The sequence below is a fragment of the Rhipicephalus microplus genome, unplaced genomic scaffold (assembly GCF_043290135.1).
Source record: "Rhipicephalus microplus isolate Deutch F79 unplaced genomic scaffold, USDA_Rmic scaffold_21, whole genome shotgun sequence".
NCBI classification, from domain to species: Eukaryota; Metazoa; Arthropoda; class Arachnida; order Ixodida; family Ixodidae; genus Rhipicephalus; species Rhipicephalus microplus.
In genome coordinates this window covers 275,202-291,904 of record NW_027464594.1, presented here as the reverse complement: position 1 = coordinate 291,904, position 16,703 = coordinate 275,202, and the positions used below count along the sequence as shown (strand labels likewise).

Sequence of the window (16,703 nt, the reverse complement as noted above, 5' to 3'; positions counted from 1 at the left end):
AGCAGAGGTATTGTCGCTGAACATGTTGAAAGGGCTATACAAGGTCAAGAGATCGCCTTTCAGAATTTCTACAGCTCCAACCATTTTTCAAGACTTTATAGAAAGTAGGCTTTTTGGCTTCACAGGCGTGTACATGTATTTAGATGACGTGATCATCAGTGGGAAAGACGCCACGGAACACAACAAAAGACTGGAAGGAGTACTGAAGAGGCTACGGTAGCACAAACTTCGCCTCGGCAAAAAGAAGTGCTTCTTTGTGGTACGACGAGTATTTTTTCTGGGACGTCAAATCGTGAAAACCGAAAAGCTCCTATTCTTACCCGACTTCCACACCAGCGAAGAGAAAGCTCGAGCTATAACGCATGCTCCATTACCCAACTGCAAACAAGCACTTCAATCCATTTTTGGGATGCTGGCTTTCTGCGACAGATTCTTGACGGACAAGGCAACAGTTGCCAGGTGGCTCTACCAGCTCTTTCAGAAGGACGCCTTGTTGAGATCGGAGACAAAGCATCAAGAAGCGTTTGACAAGCTTAAGATATTCCTACTCAGTCAGACTGTACTGGCACACTACGGTAAACAGAAGGAACCTCTTGTCTCTTGTGACACTTCACTATATGGCATACGAGCTGTTCTGTCTTAACGTGATGACCAGGCCCCGCCGCGGTGGTCTAGGGGCTAAGGTACCCGGCTGCTGACTCGCAGGATGGAATCCCGGCTGCATTTTGGATGGAGAAGATAATGCTGTAGGCCTGTGTGCTCAGATTTGGGTGCACGTTTAAGAACCCCAGGTGTTCGAAATTCACAGAGCCCTCCACTATGGCGTCTCTCTTAATCATATGGTGGCTTTAGGATGTTAAACCTTACATGTCAATCATTATGATGACCAGAATAGAGAGTTGTTAATCGCTTTTGCGTCTTGGACGCTAGGGCTGGCAGAGTGCAATTATGCTCAGTTTGACAGAGAAAGCCTTGCTGTGGTGTTTGCAGCACACAAGTTCCACAAGTATATTGCAGGAAGAAAGGTGACTTTCATCACTGGCCATCAATGACTGCTCGGCATACTGGGTCCACAAAAGCCAACGACTCAAGTCCATTCTCCACGGATGACCAGGTGGTGCTTCAAGTTATCGGCGTATGGCTACAGCATAATCTACAGGCGTTGCAAGAACCATCAAAAGGCAAATGCGTTGAACTCTTCGCGGTGAATTTCTTTCGAAAAATGTGCAAGGAGTTATGTATGGTGGCCTGGAATTGACTAGGGGATCGAGGAAATGGTGCAACAATGCCGTGAATGCCATTAGACAGATAAGAGCCCATATAAAGCTCCCATTCCTACCTGGGACCGGTCCCAAACATCATGGAACATGGTGCACATTGACTTCATAGGGCCACTACTCAGGCACACCTACTTGTTTGCTGTGGACGCATACATAAAGTGTGTCGAAGTCCAGCACATGACGCAAGCAACATCTGGAGCTGTCATCGATGTACTCTGAAGCCTGTTTGCAACATTAGGCATTTTCTGAAAGGTCATCTCCAACAACAGAAAAGCATTTATCTCCAGCAATATGAAGCAGTTCTAAGCCTCAAATGGCATACAGGCTGTAACTTCATCAGCATACCACCCTGCAACAAACGGCCAGGCAGAGCGCCATGTGGCGGAGCTGAAAAGAGCACTGCTGAGGGATGCAGACAAGTCCATACAGTGCCGACTTGCAAGATTTCTGTACTGGCAACACATGACGATGCACACTGCCACAAGAATGACGCCTGCGAGAGCTATGTTTGGACGAGAACTGCTGTGCCTTCTCAATCTTCTCAAGCGGGAGGTGGGCAAACAAATTTTTGAGAGCCAAGAGACATTGGAGAAATCTTGCCGTTTTGCTATTGCGGATAGAGTGCTTACCCAGTAGTTTTTGAAAAAGCCAGATTGGATTGAAGGTCAAATATTGTGCCACGTCGAACCGTGATCCTTGCTTGTAACGCAACACCCATAAAGACGCCATCGAGCCCAGCCGCTAAATTGCCTGGCTCACCCAAGATGCAGGACAACACTCCCTCTCAACCGTCAACGTCACAGGCAGTGACCACTCGGCAACTGTGACTGCCAGAGGTTAGGCAACCTCCTGGCTGCTATGGAGACTTCGTCTAAAGAAGGGAGAGTGACACGTCGCCTTAGACGACAACAAAGAAGCGGGCACGCCATGGTACTGGCGCTTTGGCACAAGCGCAAGCCTTGTGTCGAACGCTGGCCAGTAGTGACTCTAATGCCTGAGCTACGCCTGTTAACTCGCCTGTTAACTTGTTCACCTTTCCTGTACTTAAATAAATCGTCTTCAGCCACAAGCAGCTGTACAGATTTAACATATAGCTTTGAATAACAGAATTATGTTCACATGAAGCTACCTTGATCTGACAGATTATGGCACTAGAGTCGCATATGAAGAGGTTACGTTTAAACACAGTGCCAACACATCAGCTGGCTTCGAAAGATTGCACTAATACAGTTAATATGGCTGTCTGTCTCAGAGCAATGGATTATGAAATTCTAACCACCAAACTAGCTTCCCCCTCATCTTATGCTGCATCATTCATTGCTTGCCTGCAGTTGGAGAGCATTCCAGGAAAGCAACGCAGCAGCCGGGTCAACATGGCCCTGGGGCAGTTGTATCAGCAGAGCGGCAACGAGCGCTCGGCCATCACCTGCTACCGCGAGGTGCTCAAGTGAGTGTATCGCGACTTTCCCATCCTTCACATGCGCCTTGTGAAAATGCCCTATAGTGTACTAATCCTGGGCCACTTTGTCAAGGTTTGAATTTTGTCTCACTGAATGACTGGCTTAATTTCCAAAAGCTCACCTGCATGCCATAGTAGCGTACTTGCTAAGACGCTGCACTGCGAAGCACCGTGGCGCAGGTTCAACTCATGGACTAAATTTTGATGGGTACGAAATGCTGTCGAACCTCGATGTTGCAAGGTATCTAGCTGCAAGTATGCCTTACTTGGAGCTAAAAATTTTGTTAGGTCCTCATTTGGTTGAATTGAAACTGAAGCACAAGAATACCCTGCTAATTCGTGTATAAAAAAGATGGAGGTAAGATTAAGATAAGTACAAAAGTTTGCTACGATGTAAAACTTGTTGTTGGGCTATTTGGTGCATGCATAGTGAAGTGCAAAGATGATGCATACCATCAAGTAAGGAATCGAGAGAGATGCCATTTTCTTTTGTCTCAAGTCCTTCCTTGATGGTATGCATCTTTTTTGTATTTCTGTAGTTTGTTACACCGCAGGTTTTTTGAAATAAATTTTGTTAAAGCAAGGATTGGCTGTGTATGTAGTTTTCTTGTTTACTGCAAACATTCTAGACAAAAAAATGAAGAAAAATTGTAACACGCACAAGCGCTAGCTTTCAGGAGAATTTTATTGTTAGGGCATATATTTATCACACTAACTGCATGCCTGCACCATTCCACTTCTTCAAATTACAACACTCCGAAGTAATAATTGGTAAACTTTCAAGATCAGTTACATTCAAAACTGAAGGCTTGTACAAAATGGTTAAGCTTTCCCTATCACATGCTACACCTAATGATTGATTAATATGTGGGTTTTAACATCCCAAACTCACCATGTGATTTTGAGGGACGTCATAGTGAAGGGCTCTGGAAATTTCGAACATTTGGGGTTCTTTAACGTGCACCCAAAGCTGAGCACACGGGCCTACACTATTTTCACCTCCATCGAAAATACAGTGGAGATTCGATCCGGCGACGTGCGGGTCAGCAGCCGAGTACCCTAGCCACTAGACCACGGTGGGGCACATGCTACACCTAGACAGCGCAGTTCTTAGACAGGGCAATAAATGGCAGATTGATACACTGGTGATCAGTGAACATTGGTTATTTCAGCTGCTTTTATCATTTCTTGTGTTCTTTGGCCAGCATGATTCTAGCGCACACTGGAAATTTTTCAAATTCAGGCGTACATCCGCAGCTTCGATATTGCATCACCAAGTGACCCTGTAAACCACGCCGAAAATTATACTAATGCCCCCCTAAGTAGTTGTTCGGGCCACTCCTCGGCTGTTCTATGTAGTATTTGTTGCCACATGTGGCTTGTCTCAATTTTTCTTCCTGCCTCATGTTGGAAAGCGAATTATCAATTGGCCCAAATATGCAGATTGCTAATGTATACGTAGATTTTCACTAGGTGCACATTACGTTTGTTATGAAGATGCAGCTTTGGTTTGTTTCGAAGTGAAGTTTTTAGTGGATCCAACAAATCTGAGAGCGAGAACTGTTTTTGAGGTTTTTATGTGAAAATATAGAAGGGGTGAGAATTTCTTCAGTTTTTCCATGTCAAATTTAATTATTGTGTTGTAAACAAGACACTCAGCCGAAATGTATGTTCAGGTTGAAATCCAAAGGCTCAATAGCCTAGGGATACAGCTTCATTGATTCGTGGGTGCTCATTCAAGTTTGTTCTTCGATAATCGTTGCACAGTAAAGGTGGCCGCTGCATTTTCAGTCTCAATGATCACACGGCGACGATCGCAAAGCCACAATAGCTCACACAATGTGTAGTTGTATAACCTTGTGGCTGCAACTCTGGTAAGAGGGCAGACGTGGCTAGTGTTTGTTTGTTGCCAGGCTGTTACAAATTGTGACCAACTCGCGTCACTGGCACTGTTGGTCTGCAGGGAGTGTCCTCTTGCTTTGGAAGCTGCCAAGGGTCTTCTGGAGCTGGGAGTCAAGGCTGGAGAGGTGGCTGCACTTGTGCTGCACCCTGGCGGCTCCAGTGGCTCTTCTCTGCCACCACACATGGAATGGTCTGTGCAATTAGAATAGCCTAAAATCACAGCTAGGTCTTTCACATGTGACCATTGCTGGTCAGTCCGAAACTTCGAGCCCCATGTCACATTTATGTGTATGCTTCACGATGCAGAGGTGGAACAGCTGGGCCATTTGCACCATTGTGTACCAAATTTCTTCAGCTGCGCTATCCTGCGTCGAACCACTCCTCTTGCCCCAAACTCATTTATCAGTGCCTAATGTAATGTAGCGTGCGAATTCAACCACAAGATGCCATAGTCATGGAGCCCAAAAACATGGCTGGAACATATTTTTGGTTTTATAGGGACGGTTATGATTTCCGTTTTATCTAGGCTGAGGTCAGCTGTGGAGGCTTAATTTGTTGTTTAATGCGGGTTGTTGCAAAACCAGGTAATGAATAATGGAAGTTCCGCTGTACGTGGAACTTAGCTGGAACTGGCTGTGCAGTTCACGCAGTTTTTTAATACATTTACTGGTCATGAAGCTTCGACGAAAGTTTGATATAGGGACAAAAGAGTACCATCGCAGCAGCCTCAGCGCTGCAATGGTACGGCACGCGTTGGAACTGCGAAACGTAATTAAATGTACCCATAAAATTGATTACATTTTCAAAGTGATGTTATTTTTGAGGAGATTCAGGGAAACTCCAATATAGTGAAATGTAGTGTCGAATGGGGCCTTGAAGCTAGAAATTCAATGGCAATAGGGTGTGCTGCTTCCTTTATGTAGTATGCTACCACTACACAAGCATGCTTCTTTTTTTCCTGAAGCATCTAGTGAAAATTTATGGATGATCCAGATCTCTTCAATGACTCTGGCAGATCCGAACGCGTCGCGGAAGCGCAGTTAGTTGCAACTCTTGATAGCGCATATTCAATCTTTCAGCCTACATATACATTTAGTGTTTCTAGTGTACGAAGATATCTTAAAATAGCCTTGTATTTATAGCGCATATCCAATCTTTCAGCCTACATATACATTTAGTGTTTCTAGCATACGAAGATATCTTAAAATAGCCTTGTATTTATCTAACGGACACCCAGTTTGAATGAATCGGTGCTTTGAATTTAGCAAGTGACGAGAATCAAGCAATACTTGTTGTTGTTTTTGCATGATTTTCGTGTTTCGTTATGCATGATTTATCACTACAGTGCCATAGCCAATTCAAAGTTCGGTCGATCGTGCAGTGTTGTTTCCCAGTCCTTTACTCTGCTGTGTAGCTTACTCATACCGTGTCCTCCCTGTCCTTACTTATTGTTTTTACTGTTAAGGCAAAAGCCTTACATGTCTCATCAAACAATAAAATTCACGGACTATGAAACGCACCGGCAGTGTCAACATGTGGTGCAAAAAAGTATCTTTTCAGACTCATGACGCATTCATATTGAAAATTAACTTTTCATGCTTTTACAGCTTGCGCAAGTTTCGTACAGTTTTCTGGTGCCTTCTCTCATGGGTCGTCACCCTACCAAGCTTCAATCGGTAGCGCAGAAGTTTCTGTTCCAAGCAACGAACGTGCGCTTTGAATTTTTCAAGCTGTGAAGGTCTGCATGTAGCTCCGTTTATTTGGAATATCACCTGTACACTTTTGGTCATCTCAGCGCCTGCATAAAAGAAAACTGCGAGTATTTCACTCATCGAGCTTCTGCATAACTGGCGTGCAATGAGGAAGATGCGGACAGTATGCTCACCTTCATTAACTGCGTCATTATCCACGGCAGCTGTGTCAGAGGGGCTCATGCACAGTGTCAGAGCCTCCTCGACAGTCTCCAGCTCATCTGACGGTACCCAGAGACGCTCGGTAGACAGGTGAACTCTGAACTTTTTTGCTTGAGAGAATTATGCCGGGGGGCTGTGGAATATGCTTGGCACAGCGTTTGGCAAAAGTTTCGAAAAATCAAGTGGCGTCTTCATGGCTCTTCTAATTAGCCACTGGTTCATGCGAAAGATTTCACTCTCATTGAAGTGCTTTTTGCACGCACACACACTTGTGGCAAATCAAATGTAAAACCACCAGTTTGTTGTCGTGATACAGCTCGCTTTACCCAAACTGTCTAAGCAGCCTGAACATAGACACTTTTTTGTGACTTTCCTTGTGACTGCATCGACACCCAGGTGCGCATCATGTTGCGGCTTCCTTTTCAACCTTCAGGCTAAACATACACTAAATCAAAGAATGAAAAATGCACGAAGACATGCCATGATATGCGGCCGCCCGGGGAGAATGCAGTACTGCCACGCGGCCTCTCCTTGCAGCGCACAAAGCTCTTCCATAGAGTTACGATGGGGCTTCATGAACAGTAAAAGTATTGAAGGACTTTGATTCAAGCTGCCCGCCCGTCAGTTATGATTGCGACATTTCAAGCAATCAGGATACTACACTACAATGTACACGGAACTATTCTTGGCAAAAAAATATAATCGTTGTGTTTTTGAAGTGGATGTTGTAATATCTTAAACCTTTTTTTAACCAATTCCTATTTCACATTTCCCAATATGTCAAGATGTGCGCACGCCATTCCCGTTAATTCAGGGAGTTTTGCAGAAGTGTTGTAATCTGTGTGTAAATATGCAGGTTGCTGAGGCAGCTGGTGCCGACTTTTATGCCTCTTCCACTTATCATAACCAAGCAGTGTGCCTAGTAAAAAGCGGGAACGACGATGGCTGTGTCTACTAAAAACATTGCCCCATGCAGGCTTGGGCAGTGGATCAAGGCAAATGCATACCTCCACTCCCGGGAGTACTCGTCTAGCATCACCAACTTCAAGCAGCTTGAAGCCAGGGTGAGTGTGCAGCTCATCAGGGATTCGGGCTTAGCTTCTTACTAAATTCTGTACCACAACTGAAACCCTTTACGAGAGATGCGCATTTGCTGTCTAGTATAACTGATAGTCTATTATATCAGTGTCTCTTGAGTTGGGGTTTAAATGTTTGAAGGGTGAAGCTCCTTAATAAGGTTGAGGCTTGTTCGTTGGCGGCGTTCGCCGTAGCCGAGCAAATGCAAGGTGCCCACTATACGCGATGACGATGATAATCACAAACACTGACTGGCTCGTGCAGTATATGAAATCTCGATAAGCTCTACGATGCACTTCATATAACTGGAAAAAACTAACAACCACCACAGGAACGTGCACACACCTCGTCATTGCCAACTTCGGGCTAGATCTGGTACCACAAAGCAGTAATAATGAAGGCAAAACGAAATTCACAACTCAACACAACATATCATTTATGACTGATGCATGAGTGGACAATGTCACAGGTGATTGAAGGCAACACCAAATAATCCCACTGCTTTGCCCACTTATCCTTCACTAAGTGGATTTGCAGTGTTTCTTTTTTTCTGACAATGAAGCGATGAAGGTTTTGTTCAGTTTTTGAACATGCACAGTTTTCACTGTAGCTCTTTTTCAGTGATGCTGCTGTTGCCAATGGTGGAAAGACGTAAATGTGTATAACGGTTAAAATTGAAAGAACAATCTGATTCAGCACATTCGTTCTGTGCTGTAGCATTTCATCATTGTGTAAGCGTTGTTTTGGTATGTTTAGGGATTTTTAAAAGCAAACGCTTCTGAGAGTAACATTATGAATGGCTTGTGTTTACACATCAAATTTGTTTATGGGCTGTAAATTTATGTGCACCTCACTAATATACTCCACTATATGCTACCGAGGGACGCACCCTGCCACAAGCCATTCATCACCCCGCTGCAGTGGTCTAGTGGCTAAGGTACTCGGCTGCTGACCCGCAGGTCATGGGATCGAATCCCGGCTGCGGCACCTGCATTTCAGATGGAGGTGGAAATGTGGTAGGCCCGTGTATGTACTCAGATTTTGGTGCACGTTAAAAAACCCCAGGAGTTCGAAATTTCCGGAGCTTTCCACTACGGTGTCTCTCATAATCATATCGTGGTTTTGGGACGTTAAATCCCACAAATCAATCAATCAACAAGCCATTCTTCAAAAAAACTTTTTTTCATGTGTGCAGTCATGACCGTTGATGAATTGAATTCGAAAGTCTGAGTGCAGCATGTGTAACATATCTAAAAAGATGTGTATATCATTTTAAAGACACAAAAGGTATGCCAAAAGTTATGTTTCAGTGTGTGCGGTGTATGTGTTTGTGGGGGGCAAGGTAACTTAGAATACTATGAGTTGCAGTGTGTAAAATTATCAAAGATTGCTTAATTGCTAGCTTGTGACTTGACAGGTGTCCAAAGAGGTACGTGTGGGGTAGTTGTGTCTACAGTTTAGCTGGGAATGTTGACTCTGCAAGTCAACACGCCTCCAAAATGTGTAATTAGGTATGCAACATTATGAAATGCAATGGTGCACAGAAAATATAGGTGCTACAGGCACAACACAGTCTGATCAATAATTTCTTTTAGCGAGGAGGAGGATTTTAGATGTGCAAAAGAAGTTGAGTGCAGCATCATGTCAGATTGTTTTTCTAGCAGTTCTTCGTGTGCTTGCTAGCTACAAAATGCTTAAGAACTAAGGAGAGGAGCACAAAGAGGACATGAATGGGCAAGATGAACCAACTAGGTAAGAACAAGATCTCCTGGATCTGACTAAGGACTGCACTGAGCTGGTGGTGCAGTGGTGTCATATACAGTGCTGATTGGTTCATAATCTGTACGTTTGCGATAGGTCACTGCCAAAGGGTGGCACTTATTTAAATGTATTCTTGTAAGATCCATGGCCAAATATTACCTGACAGAATTCCCAGGCCTACTTTTGAGTACGGGAATGCACACTCCTAGCACTTAAATTTGGCCGGCATTTGTTGCAGTGTCAAAGGTACACTTTCTTTTTGGCTATTGGTAGTATATAGGTGTTAAAGCTGCTTTGCATTTAAAAGTTTCACATCGAGCTCACTAATATGGCATATGCAAGTTGTACCAGTGGAAGAGATTAATATATCCACAATGTCTATGCATAAAATGTGCCTTATTTATTTATTTTATTGGTTATTTCTTTATCCATTCACTCATTTATTATAAAGGCATTAACCACATTGGAGGCAGGCTGAGGGGCACAGTGTATGAAGCTGTCGTGTGTTCGCTCCTCACCTTCTTTTTAATGCAGCTTGTCTTGGCAATGTACCCGTTAGCTCAAGTGAAAATCTATATTTTTATAGTCTATTAATTGAAGGGTTTCGTGTAAATATATATTACATTCAGTTGCTGTTTGACATTCTGCCATCTTATATAAATTACTTCATTTTTTTATTGATACACCAATTATATATGACCTTTCCAGTGTACCCAGTGCTTCTTGTATAGGTGCTGACCCGCGAACCTTTGCTCATGTTCTGTGCAGCCACAGCTCTCGGATAACGTGGAGATCCTGGCGTCGCTAGGGGAGGCTTACTACCACACAGGAGACTATACGAATGCTACAGCCACATTGGAGAGGGTGAGAGTTGTTGTTATGCATCAGTGACTGTTGGCAGTCCTTTCAGTTTTCAACAAGTTCACATGACTGCCTACATCCTATGAACACTGTGCATGTTTAGATAATTATGTGAGACTTTTTAGCTTATTTAGTTTTTTCAAAACTTACTAGTGAATAATACAAAGATTTCTTATGGAAGTGTGTCGGTAGAACAACGTGTATGTTGAAGTTCAATGTTGCAAAAAACGTTCGTATGCACGATATCACTACAAAGAACTTTCACTTAGCTTTCACTGGTCGCCACAGTGTGCCGGACCTACTAGTAATACACCTAATGTAGCGCTGCAGTGAAGAGCACAACGATAGCATTTCATCAGGTTGTGGTAGCCAGATCTCATTTTCTTCATAACTCATTTTCTTAAAAGTCATTGAAGGAGGTTACTTTCATTATTTTCCTGTTGTTTGAACAATCTCACAACACTCTGTACAGTGTAATAAAAAAATACATAGGGAGCTGCATACTGTGCATGAAAGTTTGCGCTTCATTAGGACGACGTTTCGATATCACAATGTAAATTTGCCGATTTTACCGACTTCATTGTATCAAGATTTAACTGTAGAAATAGTACCTTTATGTTCATCACAACTGTTGATGTGGTCATTTGAAGAAACTCTTTCCCGACAGGTGCACAGTTTGGATCCGCACCTGCTGCGAGGCATGGACGTGTACGCAGCCCTGCTGGCTAAGGAGAAGAAAGTCAAAGAGCTTGAGTCGTGAGTCTGTTGTTCTTCTCATTTAGGCATCGAACAGAGCAATTGTTGTCAGAGCAATGAGCAAACTATTGTCTATTTTTATCGTTGTTCGCCCATATTACGTCCTCTGTAGGACAGCCTTCTTTGAGTTATCTCCTATGACGCCTGCTTTTGTATTAACCGACACCATTTTGTGGTTCTAAAATTCGCAACACCAAGCGTCAGCTATTGCTGGGTCTGTTGAGGACAGAACATCCGGCACTTACCATGGAACCGGCTAAGATACAGAGATGGCCTAACATGCTACTCAACTATATATAGCATTTCCAGCATAAACTCAATAAACTGTGTTGCAATGCCAGCGCATTAGGCTGTTTACTTCTACCCTTACTGCTTCTGATGGAATCTGAAGACATCGTGCCCGTCGTGATGTGCATAGACTACTAAAACATCACTGCAGTGCCTACAAAACGTGCTCTCTTGGCAACAGATGACATCGCCTCCTGAGTAGAGAGTGTTGTTCATGAAAGCTAGCAAGGTTGATATTTTGGTGGCCTGGTTTCGACCAGACATTGAATATGTTGCCACCACCTTGTATCAACTGTGTTCAAGCATTGCCTGTGTCGCTGGTTTTCAAATGGGGGTCATCGGATTCCTATGAGGACTCGGAGACCAATTTAACAGCCACGTACTTCAATCTGCTTGCTGTCTCATGAACCCCCACCTTTCTTTCTCTCGCTGCAAGGAGTCCCTTATCCATTTCACTGCTCCACAAGGGTTCCCGAAAATTCGTGGCTGAGGAACGCTGGCCTACGTCATCAGCAGCGATTCGCGTAAACTTCGTAGAGATGGGCAAAATGAGGTTTCTGCTTCGTATAGACTATGTGGGGCCGCTACATGACAAGATGGCATTGGTTGTGCCAAATTTGTATTGCAAATGGGAACCTAGCAATTGAACATCTGTCTTACACATTAAATAGCCTATTGGCTGCATATTTTGATTACGGTTCAGTAGAAATGCTTCCATGTATGTACGAGATTTTGGTGCATGCCTAGGTACCGCTAGTGGTCGAAATTAGTTTGGGCTACCCCGTTGCGGGGTATTTTGTAATTGTATCGTATGCAGTTTGTACACGTGAAACCCTACAACTGGTGAGTGGTGTGTTACTCGTCCTCCTCGCAGGCTCTCATCGCAGCTCATGTCGGTGAACAGCAGGAGTCCTGAGCCATGGGTCGTGATGGCCTACCTCTGCTACGTCACCAAGAAGGGCAACCGAGCCATCTACTTTTCTCAAAAGGTAGCTGCATGGCCTCTCCCTCTCTGATAGGAAACTTCTCGGCTCAGATCAAACTAGTGTCAGAGTTCATTCACGTCGAGGAACCTCGGCAGTCATGAAGCAACCGGTTGCAGGCACTCGCAAATGCTCGCTTTTGCAGGAGGCGACTGTTCGAGGCTAGTAGCTCTTTGTTAGATTTTTCACTTGCTAAACCTGCTAATGAATAAGATGCACAGGTAAAGCATGTCTTCTTCCATTTTGAGCCGGTGGTTTTGCACGCAGATGGGACAAGTGCTATCTGTAAAGGCATTTGTATAGGTAACGCGAAGGTCACACGGATTGGTGCAAATACTGCGAGTCGCTGCCAGGTTGCCAGTTGCAAACAGCTGAACAACCACTGTCAATCGACATTGTGAACGAGCCGTCAATGTAGGAACCCCTACTACGTGCAGAGAGTCACTTTTTTTTGCTTGAGAACACGGATTTCGAAACCAAGTGGACGATATCACTATATTTATAGTTTATGATGATTGGGCCTTTGTTTGTCTTATACCACTTTCACATGAGTGCGCGAAAACTCTTTCACGTAAGCGGTCTTTTGCGAACCTCAAAGACCTTTAATGAACAGGAGTTGTCTCGCAGACACACAGCGCTGACCATCTCTATTCAGTGTTTTGTTCCGAATGCACAACTGACAGCATGGCGCTAGCTTCCAAAACGAAATTACCAGTCGATACAAAATTACGTATCTCGATATATAAAACCCACTGTCCCTCTCTGATTGCTGCAGCCATTGCTCTTCGTGTGCGTTAAGGGCTGTTCAGTTGGCGGCATTGACCATACATGCTACAATACCGCACTTCTTGAATTCGTGTGTGTGATGCGCTAGGCGCCGCCGTGTATCCCTGAGCCTCTTGACCTGCTTTAGTTGTACCCAAGGAAATAAGCTTTAAAGGGATTATTACGCCTTCCATCAGATATGAATTTGATTTGTATGTAAGCCTAGGTAACAGAATTAACACTTTTGTTTCACCAATTATAATTGCTGACGCCCTTTGGTTTCAAAGCTATTCTTTTACATCTGTGAAAGAGATCGACAAACGCTGTTTCCAGAAAGTACCGCTTCTGAAAAGGAGATCACCCGCTGTGGTTTGTCTGCGGGCGGAACCCTTTTTCAGATGAAGACTTTTTGCTCAAAAGACCTTTAGGTGCCCATGTGACGAGAGTATCGGCACGTTTGTTCTTCAAAAAAAAAAAAAAAAACACAAGCACAACTGCAGTGAACGTAGAAGTGCACTGTTATTTCTCTCAGCCACATTGTCTCCTCCCCAATCAATGTGCAATGCAGGCATGTACGCTGAACCCTCGCCATGTGGAGGCTCTTCTGCTGAAGGGCACAGTGTTGTTGGAAGTGCAAAAGGTGCACGAAGCCATCGCCCACTTCAGCGAAGTGTTCAAGGTGGCACCTCACCGGCTTGAGGCCTACAAAGGTGTGTGTGTGTACATGTAAGCTCGCGTGTGCACTTGTTTGTGGGCTGTAGAGTGCTGTAGTAAAAAGTGACACAGCCAACAGTAGTGCAGACAAGCAAGATGACATTTATGGCACCTTCTGTATGCAGTAAACAAGCTCTCTAAATTGCCCAGTGGTGGAACAAATTGCGAAACCAAAGAGCGCACAACTGGTCACGTGTCATGTTGATTGCGAGTCGAAGAGTAGGAAGCATGTTCTCTATGTGTGTGAGCAGACATTCCATCCGGTGCCACTGGGATCACACATGCTATTTCTCAGGAAACTGAGAGGGTAATCTGGGCACATTGGCCTTTCATGTTTACGAACAGTAAGAGCACACTGAGAATGAGCACACAATGAAGGCACTATACCTACGTGCGCATGTGTGTGCCTTTATTGTGTGTTCATTTTCAGTGCGCCTTTACTGCTCATGAACTCCGGGAAACTGCTCACATTTTCGATGTGGCATTGCTCATTCATTGAAGCTTCTTGTGAGACAAGCGTTCACCGTGCGGGAAAAACGAGAGCCGGCTGCGTTTTGATTGGGTTGGCTTGCATGAAAACCGTTTTGCAACTTCATTTTTGCAAACAGTAAGGAACCTGAAATAGCCAGAATTATTCCGGGGCCTTTAATAGCATACATCATAATCATATCGTGGATTTAGCACCCGAAACAACGAATTTTACAGTAAAACCTTGTTGATACGTTTCCAAAAAAAAAACTGGGGAAGATAAACGGATGATTCGAATCCAGCAAAAAATTGAGGCTGAGAAGTCCATATGCAGGTGTAAGGACAAAAAACACGGATTTCTCAAAAAACATGAAATTTCTGCTGCTGCTTCTCACCCTTGGACAAGAAAAGCTCCGTCAGCACACATTGTAGACCCATGTCCACATTTTCATTGTTTTTTTATGCAAAAGAAGCTTTGTAAGGCTTCTAGTCCAGCAAGGGCTTCGATGAAGTTAGCAGGACAGCGCATGCTTTCGTTCTCACCGCTGTCTTCCGGTGCCTCGTCCCCCACTTCCGTCGCTGCACACCCCCGCACCACCTCCGCGACAATCTCGGCGATACCGTAATTACTTGAATCTAACGCGCACCTTTTTTCCGGTTAAGCGAGTTCATAAATCGCATGTGCGTTAGAATCGAGTACGAACAAAAAAATTTACGGTCAATCTATTGCCATCGGCAAATCCAAAATGGCCAGCCCCTACGTGCGTCGGCATGGCGCGTCGGCCATTTCTGTCTATGTGTTTCCCATGTGCGGCACTTCGTACGTGTGCTGAGGAGTTCATCATCTAGTAGTGCATTAGCATCGACGGCGTGGAAGGGCCGACTCCAAAAACTCGAGTGCACCACGATGCCGTTTGTAAAAGAAAAGTCATCGCGTGTGCAGAAACGGACGGAAATGGGGCCGCATCGCGGTCGTTCGGAGTTCCCGAAACGTGCGTGCGGGACCGGCAGAAACAAAAGCAGAAGATTGTCGACAGCAAAGCTTCACGCAAAGGCTTCAGAGGACCACAGAAGGGTCGTTTTCCGCAAATAAAGAGCTGCTCGGCGAGTATGTGCTTGAGCAGGGAGCGGCACAGCGGCCCGTGACGACAGAACTGCTCCAAGTGCGGGCTATGCAATTACTCTTAGAAAAAGGTCTAATGCGGAGCCAGTTTAACGCAAGCAGGTGCTGGCTAACTAACTTTATGAAGAGGAAAGGCTTTTCCCTCCGAAGGGGAAGGTGCATATGCGAAAAGTTTTGCGGAAGAGTACGATGAAAAGCTTCAGTTTTCAGAGGTTCGTCCTAAACTTGCGGCGCAACAACGGCTACCTGCTTGGGCAAATCGGGAATGCCGATCAGACGCCTCTTTACTTCGACATGCCTGGCACCACAACCGTCGAGAAGAAGGGGGCGAAGCAAGTTCGCGTGCTGGCATCGGTCCACGGTAAAACTACAGTGACGGCAATGCACAAGCTTCGCCCGTACCTCATATTTAAATGGAAGACGCTCCCGAAAGGAGTCGTTTTTTCGAGTGGTGTGATCGTGCGGGCCAGCGAGAAAAATGGGTGCGTGTTGCAATCGATGTCTTACGTTTTTTTTTTTTTTTCGCGGTGGAAATCGGGTGCGCGTTACAATCGAGGGTGCGGTAGAATCGAGTAAATACGGTACTTTGCGGCTCGCAAGTCCAGACGTTGTCGTCTGTAGTGACAAACTCGGCAGAGGGTGCATCGGCGCCAGTGGAAAAGAGCCTCTCATCGATGTCGTCTTTAATGTCAGACCCGCACCCCAAAGGGTCGTCTTCGCTGTGCTCTGTATCCTGCTATGCAAGCTGCCGCTAAAAACCGCACTTCTTGGAACGATTGCTAACCACTTATCTCGTCATACTGTCCCAAGTAGGGCTCAAGTATTCCAAGGGCTTGCGTTTCCTCGACACCATGCTAGGTGCAGCTGTCTCGAATAGCGAACTATTGAGCAACGTGCAGCCTCGCACAGGACCCGGATTGCATATGCCTTTTTTTCTTCTTCTTGAAGTAGCGACAATCACTGACGACGATCTCGTATGGCGACGCTCATGTCCGGTGGAGATTACCCTGCAGTGTTGCCGACACCCAGATAACATAGTAGTGCGCTAATGACAGGGGGTTTAGTGGAGGGAGATAAGCACGTATCTTTAACGCATCTTTACCATTTCATATTTACCGCTGAAAGGTGTGTGGCTCACATACCTAAATACACATGGCATTTTCAATCTTCTAAAGGAAGAACATGGTGACAGAATCCAGTTACGCGTGATATGTGGTTGGGAGAGGAGGCAGATGTAGCAAAAGTGAGAAAGATGCATAGCGCATAGTGTAGCGGAGGCAGCACGTTCGTCATGTACCGAAGCATCGCGAACTGGAGGTGACCGACAGCGCATTCATTCTTTGTGCCACATTG

General features: G+C 44.9%; 1 protein-coding gene across 1 annotated transcript in view; it reads left to right on the top strand.

Moving 5' to 3' along the window:
- Positions 1-16,703, top strand: part of LOC119170139 (anaphase-promoting complex subunit 7) — a 51,816-nt gene that overhangs the window by 8,903 nt on the left and 26,210 nt on the right. The window contains exons 5-11 of the mRNA XM_037421197.2: positions 2,612-2,727; positions 4,703-4,831; positions 7,531-7,618; positions 10,161-10,256; positions 10,921-11,009; positions 12,172-12,286; positions 13,614-13,755. Coding sequence (XP_037277094.2) covers positions 2,612-2,727; positions 4,703-4,831; positions 7,531-7,618; positions 10,161-10,256; positions 10,921-11,009; positions 12,172-12,286; positions 13,614-13,755 — 775 coding nt within the window. The remainder of the gene's footprint in view (positions 1-2,611; positions 2,728-4,702; positions 4,832-7,530; positions 7,619-10,160; positions 10,257-10,920; positions 11,010-12,171; positions 12,287-13,613; positions 13,756-16,703) is intronic.